At 37.6% G+C, this 17,927-nt stretch overlaps 1 protein-coding gene across 35 annotated transcripts in view; it reads right to left on the bottom strand.

The window, feature by feature from the left end:
- SOX5 (SRY-box transcription factor 5) overlaps positions 1 to 17,927 on the bottom strand; it is a 1,171,821-nt gene that overhangs the window by 143,804 nt on the left and 1,010,090 nt on the right. For 32 of the 35 annotated variants that reach the window (XM_070788609.1, XM_070788604.1, XM_070788607.1 and 29 more), the window contains one exon: positions 16,318 to 16,441. In XM_070788609.1, coding sequence (XP_070644710.1) covers positions 16,318 to 16,441 — 124 coding nt within the window. The remainder of the gene's footprint in view (positions 1 to 16,317; positions 16,442 to 17,927) is intronic. The other 3 variants (XM_070788622.1, XM_070788591.1, XM_070788595.1) reach the window with 1 other exon arrangement.

Below are 17,927 nucleotides of genomic sequence, written 5' to 3'. Positions count from 1 at the left end.
TCCAGGCAAGAACACTGGAGTGGGTTGCCATTTCCTTCTCCATTCAGCCAACATAGAAGTCTATAAATACTTCCTTGAATTGGTCTCCTCTTATGTCCTCAAACAATTCACTTGTCATTTCTTACCTTAAAGCTCATTCTCAACACCAAACTGCTTAAAGGTCCATGTATACTCTAATTCATCTTGCGTTTTCCAGCCTTTATCAAGGCTGAGTTTTTTTTTTTTTCCTATCAGGAATGTTGTTTCTGTATCCTTTCACTCCAACAACTTCATTTGCTTAATTGCCCTACAGGATTTGACTTTAGGCACAACCTTTAGGGACTCCCCACCCCAAGAAGCCTTCCCTGACACCTTCTACCAAGCTTAGATTTGAATTCATTCCCTTTCCACTCACTTTTGTTAAAATTCTATGTATAGCTCTATTATATCACATCTGTTTATATCTCACTCTCCCCAACCAGACTGTTAGCATCCTAAGGCAGAATTATGTCTACTTAATCTTTACATTCACAGTTTCTAGCATAGTGCCTTGACCATTTAAGGCTATAAAATGTTTATGGACTGAATATATGAAGCAATATTTTATTTAATTAAGAAACTAACAAATTTCAAACACAGATGACAACTCTTCCTCAAAAGCTTAAGGCTTAACAGAAGAAATAGCTTGTAGGCAAATAATTATACAAATAAGGAACAAATTAGTTTTTTGTACAGGGTTTAGCACAAGCAATATTGGTTTTTTAGATCTGCGGCCAATGATACCAAGGAAGGATACAAAATGAAGGTGGAAAAAGAGGCCTAGAGTTTTAGGATATGAAGAAATAAGAACTCAAAGGAGGTAGTCAAATAATCTTTTGTAATATATTTTCACACATCAAACCATTCTTTTCTAATATTCCATAATTTTATCTCTTTTGTATATTTTCATATCCCCTTGGATATTAAAAGTCAATAATATAAATTTCCTAAATCTTAAAATGATTTCTGTTCATGAATAAGAACCCACTATTATGATACCATTGAAGTACCTGAATATGGTCAAGGTATCTACTAGAAAAGATGTTTTGCTTTTTTTAAATTAATTTATTTTTTATTGCAGGATAATTGTTTTATAGAATTTTGCTGTTTTCTGTCAAACCTGAACATGAATCAGCCATAGGTATACATATATACCCTCCCTTTTGAAACTGCCTCCCATCTCCCTCCCCATCCCACCCACCTAGGTTGATACAGAGCCCCTGTTTGAGTTTCCTGAGCCACACAGCAAATTCCTGTTGGCTATCTGTTTTACATATGGTAATGTAAGTTTCCATGTTACTCTCCCCACACATCTCACCCTCTCCTCCCCCTTCCCCATGTTCATAAGTCATTCTCTATGTCTATTTCTCTACTGCTGACCTTTAAATAAATTCTTCAGTACCATTTTTCTAGATTCCATATATACGTGTTAGAATATGATATTTATCTTTCTCTTTATGACTTAATTTCACTCTGTATAATAGGTTCTGGGTTCATCCACCTCATTAGAACTGACTCAAATGCATTCCTTTTTATGGCTGAGTAATATTCCATTATGTATATGTAGCACAACTTTTTAAAAAGATGTTTTATATGAAAACAGATGATAAAAACAAAATCCTTCATCATAGTGACTGTTTCCAATCACTTCACTTCCCATTGGCTCAGTGGTAAAGAATCTGCTTGCCATCACAGGAGCTGAAGGAGATGCGGGTTTGATCCCTGTGTTGAGAAGACCCCCTGGGGGAGGAAATGGCTACTCACTCTGGTATTCTTGCCTGGAAAATTCCATAGACAGGGGAGCCTGGTGGGCTGCAGTCCATGGGGTTGCCAAGAGTTGGCTATGACTGAGCACGATGGCACAATAAAGGCGAAAGGGCTTCTAAATGCACAAAGCCTGTAAAGCCTTCTAGACTTGCTGGAATAGGATAATATGACTTCAATATTTGAAATCTTTTATGAAAAATGCTAATATTTTGTAGTAACTCATAAAATAAGTTAAGGATATAAATATTCCATATAAATTGTATTTGAGAAAGTAGAATTAATAAATTATCTTGCTTGACTATTTAAAAATAAGATATATTTAGGTGAGCATTAGTTCTTAACTGCTTTGTCATAAGCTAAATTTCTTTCAGTAAGAGACTTTTTAAAAATAAACTTTTGTTTTGTCTTCTTAATGTAGCATTGTGAAAGAAAACTTCACCCCAATTAATTTAATAGTTAACCTAGTTGGCTAGTTTAGTAACAGATTAATTTATAAACTCTTCAAGAAACATGTTTTAAAATGGGAAGACATTTCTGCATATAAAAATTATTGCATCTTTTCCTCACCTTATTCCCCATAAATCTAATGAATTCTAGTACCAACGAAAATTCCTGGATTAGTTATCTAAGAAATCTGAGTATCCCTGCAAAGGTGACAATGAACCAAACAAGTATCCTTTTCCTTCTGTATTCCACCATTCCAACCAAGGCATCATTTAAGTATTACACAGCAACTCATTTTAAGCTGTACAAAGAGAATCATTAATTAAGGAACTGCTTCTATATGTGCATCTGTTTGACAGTGCTGTCTACATTTTGCCTCTGTGTATTTTGAAGAAATGAATGGCAGAGAGAAAAGCATCCAAAATGATGAAAGCATTAGAAAAGTAGGGATTTGGAAGAGAGGCATTCATACAAGCCACTTAAGACCAATTCAAGGTACTTCTCTGGTGGTCCAATGGTTAAGAATTTGCCTACCAATGCAGGGGGCATGGGTTTGATCCCTGGTCCAGGAGGATCCCACATACTTCAGAGCAACTAAACTGTGCGCCGCAACTACTGAAGCCCTTGAGCCTAAAGCCTGTGCTCCAAAGCAAGAGAAGCACTACAATCAGAAACCTGCACACTGCAACCAAGAGGAGCTTCTACTCTCTGCAACTAGAGAAAGCCTGCATGCAGCAGGCAACAATAAAAATAAGTTATATATATATACACCTATAAAGACCAATTCAAATGCTATTTCTCTTTTATTTTCCACTTTTAATATGATGGTTTAGCAAGTATTTCATTTTTAAAAAAGCACTCAATTTTTTGACACTCTTGATGATAGACATCCTTCCTTGTGCAGTGTATCCAGAGTCTACAGGTTAAGAACAGAAAGCTTCCTAAATCACTCTAATAATAAGACTATGGAATAGATACTTGTGATAACTCCTGGCCTACAGAATTCACCAAGAATGGTAAATTTTAGACCTCTGGAAATTTAGAAATGTTATGAAATTTTCCCTCCCCCTAAAAAATAAAAAACAATAATGCAAGTAGAGTGACCTATAGTAGGTAAATTCCTGAAATCCTTTTCATCATATCAAATTCTGAATTTTGAAAATGGGTTGGTACATTTAATAATAATGATATTTGTTGTTGTGCTCTTGTTGTTCAGTCACTCAGTCATGTCCGACTTTGTAAACCCATGGACTGCACAACATCAGGCTTCCCTGTCCATCACCAACTCCCAGAGCTTGCTCAAACTCATGTCCATTGAGTCATTGATGCCATCCAACCATCTCATCCTCTGTCATCTCATTCTCCTCCATCTTTTCCAGCATCAGGGTCTTTTCCAGTGAGTCAGTTCTTCGCATTAGGTGACCAAAGTATTGGCGCTTCACCTTCAGCATCAGTCCTTCCAATGAATATTCAGGCCTGATCTCCTTTAGGATGGACTGGTTGGATCTCCTTGTAGTCCAAGGGACTCTCAAGAGTCTTCTCCAACACCACAGTTCAAAAGCATCAATTCTTCGATGCTCAGTCTTATTTATGGTCCAATTCTAACATCCATGGAACAACAGACTGGTTCCAAATAGGTAAAGGAGTACGTCAAGGCTGTATATCGTCACCCTGCTTATTTAACTTATATGCAGAGTACATCATGAGAAATGCTGGGCTGGATGAAGCACAAGCTGGAATCAAGATTGCCGGGACAAATATCGATAACCTCAGATATGCAGATGACACACCCTTATGGCAGAAAGTGAAGAAGAACTAAAGAGTCTCTTGATGAAAGTGAAAGAGGACAGTGAAAAAGTTGGCTTAAAGCTCAACATTCAGAAGACGAAGATCATGGCATCTGGTCCCATTACTTCATGGCAAATAGATGGGGAAACAGTGGAAATAGTGGCTGACTTTATATTCTTGGGTTCCCAAATCACTGCTGATGGTGACTACAGCCATGAAATTAAAAGACGCTTAGTTCTTGGAAGGAAAGTTATGACCAACCTAGACAGCATATTTAAAGCAGAGACGTTACTTTGTCAACAAAGGTCCATCTAGTCAAGGCTATGGTTTTTCCAGTAGTCATGTATGAATGTGAGAGTTGGATTATAAAGAAAGCTGAGCACACAAGAATTGATGCTTTTGAACTGCGGTGTTGAAGAAGACTCTTCAAAGTCTCTTGGATTGCAAGGAGATCCAACCAGTCTATCCTAAAGTAGATCAGTCCTGGGTGTTCATCGGAAGGATTGATGTTGAAGCTGACATTTCAATACTTTGGCCACCTGATGCAAAGAGCTGACTCATTTGAAAAGACTGTGATGCTGGGGAAGATTGAGGGCAGGAGGAGAAGGGGATGACAAGAGGATGAGATGGTTGGATGCCATCACTGATCCAATGGACATGGGTTTGGGTGAACTCCAAGAGTTGGTGATGGACAGGGAGGCCTGGCGTGCTGCAGTTCATGGGGTCACAAAGACTTGGACATGACTGAGTACTGGAGTTTCAGCTTTAGCATCATTCCTTCCAAAGAAATCCCAGGGCTGATCTCCTTCAGAATGGACTGGGTGGATCTCCTTGCAGTCCAAGGGACTCTCAAGAGTCTTCTCCAACACCACAGTTCAAAACCATCAATTCTTCGGCACTCAGCCTTCTTCACAGTCCAACTCTCACATCCATACATGACCAGAGGAAAAACCATAGCCTTGACTAGATAAACCTTTGTTGGCAAAGTAATGTCTCTGCTTTTTAACATGCTATCTAGGTTGGTCATAACTTTCCTTCCAAGGAGTAAGTATCTTTTAATTTCATGGCTGCAGTCACCATCTGCAGTGATTTTGGAGCCCAGAAAAATAAATTCAGCCACCGTTTCCACTGTTTCCCCATCTATTTCCCATGAAGTGATGGGACCAGGTGCCATGATCTTCGTTTTCTGAATGTTGAGCTTTAAGCCAACTTTTTCACTCTCCACTTTCACTTTCATCAAGAGGCTTTTGAGTTCCTCTTCACTTTCTGCCATAAGGGTGGTGTCATCTGCATATCTGAGGTGATTGATATTTCTCCCGGCAATCTTGATTCCAGCTTGTGTTTCTTCCAGTCCAGCACTTCTCATGATGTACTCTGCATATAAGTTAAATAAGCAGGGTGACAATATACAGCCTTGACGTTCTCCTTTTCTATTTGGATCCAGTCTGTTGTTCCATGTCCAGTTCTAACTATTGCTTCTTGACCTGCACACAAATTTCTCAAGAGGAAGATCAGGTGGTCTGGTATTCCCATCTCTTTCAGAATTTTCCACAGTTTATTGTGATCCACACAGTCAAAGGCTTTGGCTAGTCAATAAAGCAGAAATAGATGTTTTTCTGGAACTCTCTTGCTTTTTCCATGATCCAGCGGACGTTGGCAATTTGATCTCTGGTTCCTTTGCCTTTTCTAAAACCAGCTTGAACATCAGAAAGTTCACGGTTCACATATTGCTGAAGACTGGCTTGGAGAATTTTGAGCATTACTTTGGCCACCTCATGCGACGAGTTGACTCATTGGAAAAGACTCTGATGCTGGGAGGGATTGTGGGCAGGAGGAGAAGGGGACGCCAGAGGATGAGATGGCTGGATGGCATCACTGACTCGATGGATGTGAGTCTGGGTGAACTCCGGGAGTTGGTGATGGACAGGGAGGCCTGGAGTGCTGTGATTCATGGGGTCGCAGAGAGTCGGACACGACTGAGCGACTGAACTGAACTGAACTGAACTAGGTTTATCATATCTTTTATTCCAAAGAAGAAAATAGTGATACATTATAGAATAATTTAACTTGTTTAGAAATGCATAGATTTGTCCTATCTAACGTTTACAGTCTCCTTATGAAATGAGTAGGGCAGACATCACTGGAGTTACCTTGAAGAAGACAAGCTAAGGTACAAAGAGGAAAATGACTTGCCCAAGGGCACTCAATAATATGAAATGGGATTGGGACCACCAACGTCTTTTGACAACTTGCATAATTTTTATTCTGACAGAATTTATTTAATTGAGACAATTAACAATTTCAGATTAGAAGTCTCACTGATGCGTATTCATAGCTTAACTCAGATCATTCATATTTTAAAGTTTTAAACCATCCATTAACCCACTCAGAGAGCATTAGAATTTAGAGATAATCTCTCAGGTGAAAAATGTACAAAAGGAAAAAAAATATATCGAAGAAAAACACCATATTCTAGTCATGGAACTGATTATTATTAATACATTTGGGGCAAATATGTGCACACAAAAATCACAGTAGCATTCATCTACTGTGAAGTACTGTAGACAAACTTAAATGTTAATTGCTTGGGAACATAAAATATAGTGTATTCAGTTTAATGAAACAAGATGCAGAATAATTTAAGTCTGAAAGTATGGAAGAAAGATGGCCATGATTTTCTGTTATATTTATAAGTAGAATATAGCAGAAACATTTATCTTCCCATATATTATACAGTACATATCACACATGAGGTGTATATATACATATATATATTACATAGCATATATTATAATACACGGATATCCTCACTCCTGCATATAAATAAATACATATTTATGCATGAGTATATAATATATATATTATATAATATATACGTGTATATAGTATATGTGTATATAATATATATATGTGTATATAGTATATGTGTATATAGTTCTGGAAAAATAGGTACCAAACTTAACAGTGATCACCTCTGCAGATTGGGGTTATAGACAGGAAGGTATGAGTGTAGGAAGATAACTTTTAGTTACTGTATGGAACAAAGATTTTTTTTTTTGTTATATTTGCACAGGCAAATAACTTTTAGCTTCTGTTTAATATTGATATTTGTACAGACAGCAAATGCTATCTTTAATATATTTGAAAAAATGTGAAGGGTTGTTATGAGGTGACTATATAAATAGGATCAAGAAAAGTTTAAATATGTTCTACGAAACTAAAGCAAAAAATAAATTATTAGTGAAATAGTACTGTTTAAAATGTGTAGTTCTCCCAGTTTCCGCCCTTTGCACTGGCTGGAGTTGGGTCACAGAAGCTGGAGAAGTTACCTAAGGCCATGAGATGGGAACCACAGTTTGTGGAAAGCCATTCAATAAAGAAGAGAACAAGGAAGGACCTGATAGCACGGAGCTACCACATCAACAATGCCTGAATTGTTACATGAGTAAAAAATATTATTTTTCCACATTTAAGCTAGTATTGTCTCTGCTTGTTATAGTATACTGCTGCTGCTGCCGCTGCTAAGTCGCTTCAGTCGTGTCTGACTCTGTGCGACCCCATAGACGGCCTCCTACCAGGCTCCTCTGTCCCTGGGATTCTCCAGGCAAGAACACTGGAGTGGGTTGCCATTTCCTTCTCCAATGCATGAAAGTGAAAAGTAAAAGTGAAGTCACTCAGTTGTGTCCGACTCTTAGCGACCCCACAGACTGCAGCCTACCAGGCTCCTCCGTCCACGGGATTTTCCAGGCAAGAGTACTGGAGTGGGGTGCCATTGCCTTCTCCTTGTTATAGTATAGTTAAACCTAATACAGGATCTGATTCTCATGATGTTCCAGGAGCATGACTGCTTCAGTTCTCATGGAAAACACAGATCTCTATCTTAGACTTACAAACAAGATACTATTTTACCCTGTTTTATTAAATACTTTTTTTGCTTCTATATTTTCCCATCAACATTATGATTAAAGTTTGCCTTCTAGTGGAGCTTTCTATAGTGAAAGAGCACATTTACTGGGCAACAGAGTTGTCCAGTACTGTTAACAGTTACATCTATTCAAATAAAATAATATATTACTCCTCTGGGCTTACACTTATACTGGGCATATATAGTTTGATGACCTTAGTGTGAGCTTACTACTAAGATGAGATTCCATGTTTGCTGTGGCAACTATAATACAAACCTGGAATTCTGAGGACTAGGATACAAATTCATAAGGTAATACATTTTGAGGCCTTTTGGCTGAAACACAGTGTCACTAGCCAATCTGAACTCTGGTATCAGGAATGAGAATCACGTCAAAAAGAAAACACTGAGCTGAATCAGTTCATATTTTAACTGAAGGCATTCTTAATGTTCTTAACTGTTAAAAAGCAAACAAGATGGATTAAAAGATTATAGTTTTAGTCTAATGAAATCTGAAGAATTTATCAAAGAAAGGGCTATTGTGTTTTTTTTGTTTGTTTGCTTGTATGTGTGTGTTTTGGTGGTGGTAGTGTGTGTGGTTGGAGAAGGCAATGGCACCCCACTCCAGTACTCTTGCCTGGAAAATCCCATGGACGGAGGAGCCTGGTAGGCTGCAGTCCGTGGGGTCGCTAAGAGTTGGACACGACTGAGCGACTTCACTTTCACTTTTCACTTTCATGCATTGGAGACGGAAATGGCAACCCACTCCAGTGTTCTTGCCTGGAGAATCCAGGGACGGGGAAGCCTGGTGGGCTGCCGTCTATGGGGTCGCACAGAGTCGGACACGACTGAAGCGACTTAGCAGTAGCAGCAGCACTGTATGTGGTGGGGGGCGGTGGGGAGACTGGACCAAATACTGGTTATTAATATAGCACAGTTACTACTTCACAGAGATATACTGCTTAACATTAATATGTCTCTCTGTATGTAAACAATAAGGCACAAAATAAGCTATCATTTCTATACTAAGTTATGACACTGTCACAGTAAAGATATATATATATATATATATCTTTTCTCAGTGATGAATATTGTAAACTCCATTATTTGGCAAAAAGGAAAACAACTATTTTACTGACCTAGAAACATCTAATCCATGGGAATTGGAAGGTGGCTGTCACCACATAATTTCTGTACTCAGTTCTCTTTACTTTTTAATCATTTCATATTTTAATGCCACCAATCTAACATGAGAACTTAACTGATTGACTCTTTAGTTACAAAACTCTTCTTTACAAAAATAAATATTTACAAAGCTTTAAACTCTTGAGAGTCCCTTGGACTGCAAGGAGATCCAACCAGTCCATTCTGAAGGAGATCAGCCCTGGGATTTCTTTGAAAGGAATGATGCTAAAGCTGAAACTCCAGTACTTTGGCCACCTCATGCGACGAGTTGACTCATTGGAAAAGACTCTGATGCTGGGAGGGATTGGGGGCAGGAGGAGAAGGGGACGACAGAGGATGAGATGGCTGGATGGCATCACTGACTCGATGGATGTGAGCTTGAGTGAACTCCGGGAGTTGGTGATGGACAGGGAGGCCTGGCGTGCTGTGATTCATGGGGTTGCAAAGAGTCGGACACGACTGAGCGACTGATCTGATCTGATCTGATCTGAAACTGAGTTATGTTTGCCCAGTGTCATTGATTTCTAAGATTTGGGGAGGGGAGGCGAGGGAAGAAGAAGAGCTGGTCACAATAATTCTAACACACACAGAAGCCTGAAGATATGATTACATCTTCTCTCCACTTATGTACAAAGAATCTACAGTATGTGATCCTGACAACACATGTTTCCTATTTTGTCAGTTCAATAAAAGCATACCATGTCAATGGTTTTTAGCTTGTGATTTGGTGATTGTTTCAGCACTGATTGTCAATGACCTATATGTCAGCTGATACAGTTGACACAGTTAAATCAGAAATTAGCATGCAGTCTCCTAAAATGCCAGACACATGGACCCTCTGCACCAGAGAGATATAATGAAACCCACATGATACCCCCATTAAACAATGAAACATGTGACATTAACTAAAAACAGGAACACATCAGCAAATGTGCCTGAGGAAGTTTATGGTATTTAACTCCTAAACATTAATTTTATCGTGGAATATGAGGAACTAATTAACTGAGAGTTTCCTTTTTTATTGGAAGCGGAAATACTGTTCAGAAAACTGATGAAGAGTAAATACAGCATATTTTAAGTTTATTAAGCTTGGCTCATCGACTTCCATTTATTTAAGCTAATCTCAGAAGGCAATTAAATATTTCAATCAGTAACTTTATATGGCTATTTTATTTAGCACGTTTCTGAAAAATTAATCAATGTGTTAAAATGCAGAATGAATATGTGAATATATTTCCAGTTTCAAACAACCAAAACAATGACTAAATACATTTTTTAAAAATCACATGATTTCTTCCAACATGACCTCTAATAGGTGAGTGGAAAATGATAAAAAGTTTAAAACTTGGTGATTATAATTAAAACAGTTAGGGTTAAGATTGTATCCTATGAGATGAATGTTTCTATCAGCACTATAATATTTTTTCTCTAAACAATAATACTTTCCTAGTCGGAGAAAACATCATTCAGGTGTGGCAGAATGAATTTGATCCTATATAGGTAGATCATGAAATGTCATTAACTGCTGGGTGTGGGTTTATAATATTATTTTGGTGGGGGGGGGACAGTTTTTGCTGGTATTATGCTCAGTATTTAGCATTTTTAAGTAACTTGAGATAGACACAATGGGAGGCAGTCTTGCATATATAATCCTATTCAATCTCCATAACAATTTGGTAAAATAGGTGTTATTAATCCATTTTGTAGGTCAGGAAATTGAAGCTCAATAACTTGCACAAGGCCAATCAAGTAGCATGATGTGGCGAATCAATTGCTTATCTGTATAATATTACAGGTATCCCTGTAAGTGCAAGGTAAATTTTGTTACAACATTCTATTCTGTGGTTGTAATGTGATAGGTCAATAACAATAACTATCAAGTTAAAAAGTTATAATGTTTAAAATGAATATGTAACAGGCTGCTTCTGCTGCTGCTAAGTCATGTCAGTCATGTCTGACTCTGTGTGACCCCATAGACCGCAGCCCACCAGGCTGCCCCGTCCCTGGGATTCTCCAGGCAAGAACACTGGAGTGGGTTGCCATTTCCTTCTCCAATGCATGCAAGTGAAAAGTGAAAGTGAAGTCGCTCAGTCGTGTCCAACTCTTAGCGACCCCATGGACTGCAGCCTACCAGGCTCTTCCGTATAACAGGCTATAAGTTCCTAAATGTCTTAGATTCAGGCACCATCCATGGCTCAATAATTCTTTCATGGTACCCTAAGGACAAAAGAAATGTCCAACTGCTCCATTTTATTAAGTAACAAGTTCCAAACAACTCATGCCTTTTATGTAGTGTTTTAGAGATGCCTCTGTATTTTCCTTGAAATTTTAAAACATCCTCTGTGTCCTGTGAATTAGCTACAGCACCCTGGTACTTTAGCACACAGTTTGGGCACTACAGCCCATCTATGGGGAAGATACAATATCTGTGGCTATGTGATATATTCGTTTTGACACTTTGGGCCAAAACTATCAAGCCAACCTATTTACAACTGTTTATTTCCTAATATATGTGTGTATACACACACACACACACACATCACACACACACACACATACGTGTGTGTGTGTGGCTATTCTATTGGATTTTGCCTTCCTGTAGATTTTTTAAAATTTCCACATAAAATATCTTCCTGTCCAAAATTTCTAAAGCATCTAGTAGATTTACATGGCTAGAAGTTTTACACTGAAATAGAAAGGAGAGAGGCAGAGGACTACAGTCATTAGTAAGAAGAGAAGAACTTCTTCCTTTTATTTCTGCCTATCAAATATATGCTCTGAAGGAACAGTGCTTAACCTGAGTGCGAGACAGGGTATGAGGAAGCTGTGTGTAACAAAAAGAGAACTGAAAGTTGGGGTCAGAGAAATTGGTATTGACCAAACTTATGGCCTTCAACCACCTTATCTCAAATGTCTTTCTCAAGTCTAAACTGTTGAGCTAAAACCAACAGACATCTTCAAAATAATTTTAAATTTTCATAGATTTTTTTCTATGGTGAGCCAGGACAAAAGTCTTCCTGCCAACATAAAATAGTTCTACAGGTACAAAAGGTACGCACATTTTATTTCAAAAATATCTACTGGATACAAGCTTTGCAGTTCACAGGTTCAAGTCTTTGGTTGAGAGCTCAGAATTCCACTCAGTCTTTCCAGCAGAAGCAAATGGACTGTGTCCGTGGAGTTTTCAACCATCCAAAGTGTACTCGAACCAACTCATTTGTAGATTACATTTATTTTATAATTCAGAATTTGAACCTTCATTATTTAGTTTTTCAAATTTATTTCCAAGGGCTTTAATGATTGCTTTCTACTTAAAATGAGCTAATATCCACAAATATAATTTAAAATTGGGATCTTAGATTATACAATATAAAATCTGGGGTGTGTTTACATATAACAACTGAATTGACAATTTTCATAGAACTTATTAGTTAAAAATAAAGATCATTTATTTTTTCCTGAATGAAATAGTCTCTGAATTGAGTTGATTGATTAAAGCAGTGTTTTTACACAACTGTTTTCCAGTTATTGCATATATTAAAAGTGCTCAATTTAATAATATACCATTATTTTACCTTAGAAGTCTGGAAGTATTTTTACATTTTAAGACATAAGTAAGAAAAACAATAACTAGATAGAGATACATGGAGAAGTGTGGGTTCATGATTGATTTTTACTAAGAGCAAATGCCAAAACAACTAAAATTCTGGTGATATATCAACATTTGCAAACTGATCTACATATTCATAGATAAGAGTAGACTACAACATTCAATAAAACTTTTCTATCTACCCACTTTGCTCTGAAGTCTCTGGCTGTGCTATTTATTTGTATATTGTTTAATGATATGCTTTCTAGTAGTTGAGAGAAATCCTAGTAACGATATTCTGTAGGTGTCCATTCCACACCATATTTCTACAATTATATTCATTATAGGCAAAATACCTTTATTTTCAATGAAAAACTTCTTTTTGGAAAATAGGAGATACTAACTCAATGTATGATGGTTAGGTTACCCAACTTGTAATTTTATTTTTTCCCCATTGATATTATTTTAACTTTCTTGGGTAGTTTCAAATTTTATTTATTTAATTGTATTTATCAAGACACATCAAGTTTAAATAGAAAAATGTATCATCAGTACCTTCTTGAATGGATTGATGAAAAGCATTTGAGTATATTAAAAATAGTTCATCTTTCATATTTGCTTGGGACTAAAATCAAGATGGATTAGTCAGAGTCACTGTCATTAAAAACTATGTACTATTACTGAAAACAAATGAGAGCCAGACATGTCACAAATGACAGAAAATTTGAGGGTGGGGGATAAAATAGGAAGCCCCACTGAAGAGGGATGATGGAGAGATTTGCTTCTTTCCCTATCTCAATTCCTCTCCTGATACATGATTATGGAGGAAATAGTCTGGACTATTTATCGCTTCCACCTAGCTCCTCAACTCAAACTGACTCAGAGCATGAGCGTGTCAACAAGGGTGGCACTTAATTTTGCTACTGGCTTCATCTTAGATTCAGAGTTTGGCATGACTGTAGTTTTAAGCATGCCAGCAGCTGTAGAGATTTTATCCTATTTTATTTCCAAACATACTAAAGATGTGGTATCATTTATAACTTTAAGCACTGAAGGTATAAATATCAAATGGTTGATATACCAATAACTTTAGGAAGGGATGTATTTCTCCATGCCACATTACACGAACACTGAACAAGTTCACTATGCCAACTCATCAAATGGGAGTGAGGGAGAGGTGTTCCTGACCTTTTCCAGGTCCGTAGTTATACTATTGTTCACACTCAATGAGGTTTTCTCTTCAAGTATCTGAAAATGGGACTTATTTTTACAGTTGCTTAAAACATTTCTTTTTGGAAAACAGAACTGGTCTATATGTATGTACTGCAGGTGCAATCTGAGGCAATCTGATTTTTAAAAGCATTTTTTCTTTAACTTTAGTAACCAAAGCTACAAAAAAACACATTGGCAATATGCATTTAATGTGAATAGTAATTCCTTAGGTATATGGAAACAAAATATATTTTACAATTAAAAACTCAGAAATTAATGTAGTGATAGAATTTAAAATTTTCTTCTTAAAATTTAAGTGATTTTTAGAATTTAAACATTTAGAATATAAATGTAGTCCTTAGTTAAAAAAAAAGGAAGCTGGTATTTCTGGATGAATCAGTCTACAAAGACACAATTATGTGACAAACATATTAAATGAATAAATTAAAGATCCAGAGTGAGAACACCATCTTAAAACATAGGAAACCAAAGAGAAAGATATTCAAAAGTCATGTTAAAACTGTAAAGAACAAAGTGCCTTACAAGTCTGAATTCTGAAACTCCTCAGTTCAGTTCGTTTTTACCTAGACTCCATAGGTGCATCTACTCATATTTATGGCTCTATATATTTAAAGAATTACATCCCACTTCTTCAATACTGTACAAAGGAAGGTGTAAAAACTAGAAACGAATGTTAAATATGAAATTTCAAGACATCATTTAGCAGGAAGTATATCTGATTTCTAGTAATATTCAACAAATTTCTCAAATGCAATAAGTGTTGAAGCATAGCAGGATGTTAATGGGACAATTTATTAACATATAAATGAAACAAAATCTACTGGAACTTCCAAAATATTCTACATAAATATATAAAGTGATAATATTTTGCTAATTGTTTTCAATGGTATTCTACTTTGATCTATGAAAATACTTCAATATACTTGCTTTCTCTGAATTTTTTGAGCATGACAATGATGTTCTGGAAGATACTCAGCTTAGCAGCCTAGACTCTCTTTGGAATTTGTTACTATTTTTATCTACAGATTATAGTTTGCATTTTGAGTATCTGAATTTTGGAAAATAAAGTATTAGATTGTTTCCAAAACAGTGTAGAATTTTGATTTTGGTTTAAAAAATGGTCATAAACACAGGTGACTAAAGTTAATAAGCAATATAAACAGTCATCTCAATATAGACTATCAGTATAAAAATGCCTTTTTTTTGTTTGTAACGAATGCTCATTAATTCATTCAACAAATAGTTGAATATTGTACTAAAACTTTAGCTATAACAATAAATGAAACGGAAGGTGCACTGGCCCTCAGTTTACAATTGAAGTGGAAGAAAATATACAGGGTCCAAAGGAACCTGGAGAAAGGGATCTAACTAGTTCAGGCCAGCCTTCCCTGGTCTGAGTTGGAAGAGGTTCACGACACCAAGGAGAGTGAACCCAGACAATTCAACTCACAGGTTAAGAGAGTATGGTTTGGTCTAAGAGCTAAAAGAATACCAGTGAGAAACTAGGCTGTAAATATAGGGAGGAGATGGATAATAGAAGGCCAGCTAATTCACGTTAGGAAACTTGGGTTTATTTTAAACCACAATGGAAACCTGCTGCTGCTGCTGCTGCTAAGTCGCTTCAGTCCTGACTCTGTGTGACCCCATAGACGGCCTCCTACCAGGCTCCTCTGTCCCTGGGATTCTCCAGGCAAGAACACTGGAGTGGGTTGCCATTTCCTTCTCCAATGCACGAAAGTGAAAAGTGAAAGTGAAGTCGCTCAGTCGTGCTGGACTCTTAGCAACCCTGTAGACTGCAGCCTACCAGGCTTCTCCGTCCATGGGATTTTCCAGGCAAGAGTACTGTAGTGGGTTGCCACTGCCTTCTCCACAATGGAAACCTATTAAACTGCATATTCCTGTCTTCTCTTTGTGACCCCATGGACTGAAGCCTGCCAGGCTCCTCTGCCATGGAATTTTCCAGGCAAGAATACTGGAGTGGGTTGCCATTCCCTTTTACAGGGGATCTTCCCTACCCAGGGATCATATATAGGTCTTCCACACTGCAGGTGGATTCTTTACCATCTGAGCTACTAGGGAAGCTGGGGATATTCCTATTTTACCTGTGTAAAAATAAATTCAACCTGGAAATCATACTCATATTTTAGGAATACACTGGAAATAAAAGTTATGAAACCAAATTATAAAAAACAAATATTGGCTTCAGAAACACAGAAATATTTTAGGCACTTAAATATCAACATAAACCCTTTTCTTCATTTTCCATGTATTTCCCCTTTAAAATAAAAATGCTATACGGGTGATCTCATTTCTTGGTGTGGCAGGAATATTAAATTGCCTAAAGACATGCCCTCCACCCACTCCCAAATGAAAAATCAACGGTACTTACTACATCCAGCCTTATAGCTGAAGCCTGGAGGAAGGAGGAATCCTTGCTGGGCAGCTGCAGCCAGTGTCCGTTGATCGGGAGGGAATACGGGAATCATTAATGGCGGCAGTTGACCTTGAACCTGCTGAACGTATTAGAGCGAATCAAAGAGAAGAAGTCTTGACATTCCATGCTTCCCAACCCTCCTTATTTTATGATAAAAGGGAAAAAAAAAATATTCAGTTCAATATACAAGTTTGCTAGAACACTGGACGTGAGACTGCCTTGGGACTGCTTTAGACAGCAGATTCAGAATACTAAATACTATACCTGGAAGGTGATATCAAGTTCACTTTCTAACCTGATGAATAATTTCCCTACATATATCCTTGACAGTGGTGAAGTATCTATTGATGCTTCACACTACAAGTCTTTTCCTATTGCATTAATATAATGATTTTAAAGGTACCAGTTAGGTTGAACTAAAATCTCCTTTTATAAATCCCATCTGTTGGACTAATTCTACCTTCTAAAACAAAATTAACTAAACTGTACCATTTTATAGGTTCTTCACTACTTGAAGATAATTCTCATGTTCATGCGTAATTTTGAGTTTTTTAATGTTTGAATAAAAGATCTGGAAGAAAGCTTAGAGAGTATTAAGACTTTCTCTATTCTTTACAGAAGTGGTGTGTGTGTGTGAACCTTAACGCGCACATGTATGCTCTGCTGCGTCTGACTATTTGCAAGTCCGTGGACTGTAATCCACCAGGCTCTTCTGTACATGGAATACTGGAATGGGTTGCCATTCCCTTCTCCAAGGCATCTTTCTAACCCAGGGATCCAATTTGTGTCTCTTGCACCTCTAGCATTGGCAGGAGGACTCTTTGCCACTGCGCCTCTTGGGAAGTCTCTAATAGAAGAGGCAACTGGGGCCAAAAGAGAACTGATTTGCCATGGCCATGGAATGGGATGGGGACGGGTCAAAACTATGTCTATGATCTGGTTCCTTGGATCCTTCTCTGTCCTAGACTTTTTTGTCATCTATCTTCTTTCAGGCAACTGAACCATTCCTCAAACCATATGGCTTCCCTGGTGGCTCAGCTGGTAAAGAATCCACCTGCAATGCAGGAGACCCTGGTTCGATTCCTGGGTCAGGAAGATCTGCTGGAGATAGTATAGGCTTCCCATTCCAGTACTCTTGGGCTTCCCTGGTGGCTCAGCTGGTAAAGAATCCACCTGTAATGAGGGAGACCAGGGTTTGATTCCTGGATTGGGAAGATCCCCTGGAGAAGGGAATAGCTACCCACTCAAGTATTCTGGCCTGGAGTCGGGCTCAATAAAGGACAGAAATGATATGGATCTAATAGAAGCAGAAGATATTAAGAGGAAGTGGCAAGAATACACAGAAGAGCTGTACAAAAAAGATCTTCATGACCCAGATAATCACAATGGTGTGATCACTCACCTAGAGCAAGACATCCTGGAATGTGAAGTCAAGAAGGCCTTAGAAAGCATCACTATGAACAAAGCTAGTGGAGGTGATAGAATTCTAGTTGAGCTATTTCAAATCCTAAAAGTTGATGCTGTGAAAGTGATGGACTCAATATGCCACCGTAAATTTGGAAAAC

This window comes from Bos indicus, chromosome 5 (genome assembly GCF_029378745.1).
Source record: "Bos indicus isolate NIAB-ARS_2022 breed Sahiwal x Tharparkar chromosome 5, NIAB-ARS_B.indTharparkar_mat_pri_1.0, whole genome shotgun sequence".
Lineage (NCBI taxonomy): Eukaryota > Metazoa > Chordata > Mammalia > Artiodactyla > Bovidae > Bos > Bos indicus.
This window is presented reverse-complemented; position numbering and strand designations above follow the sequence as displayed.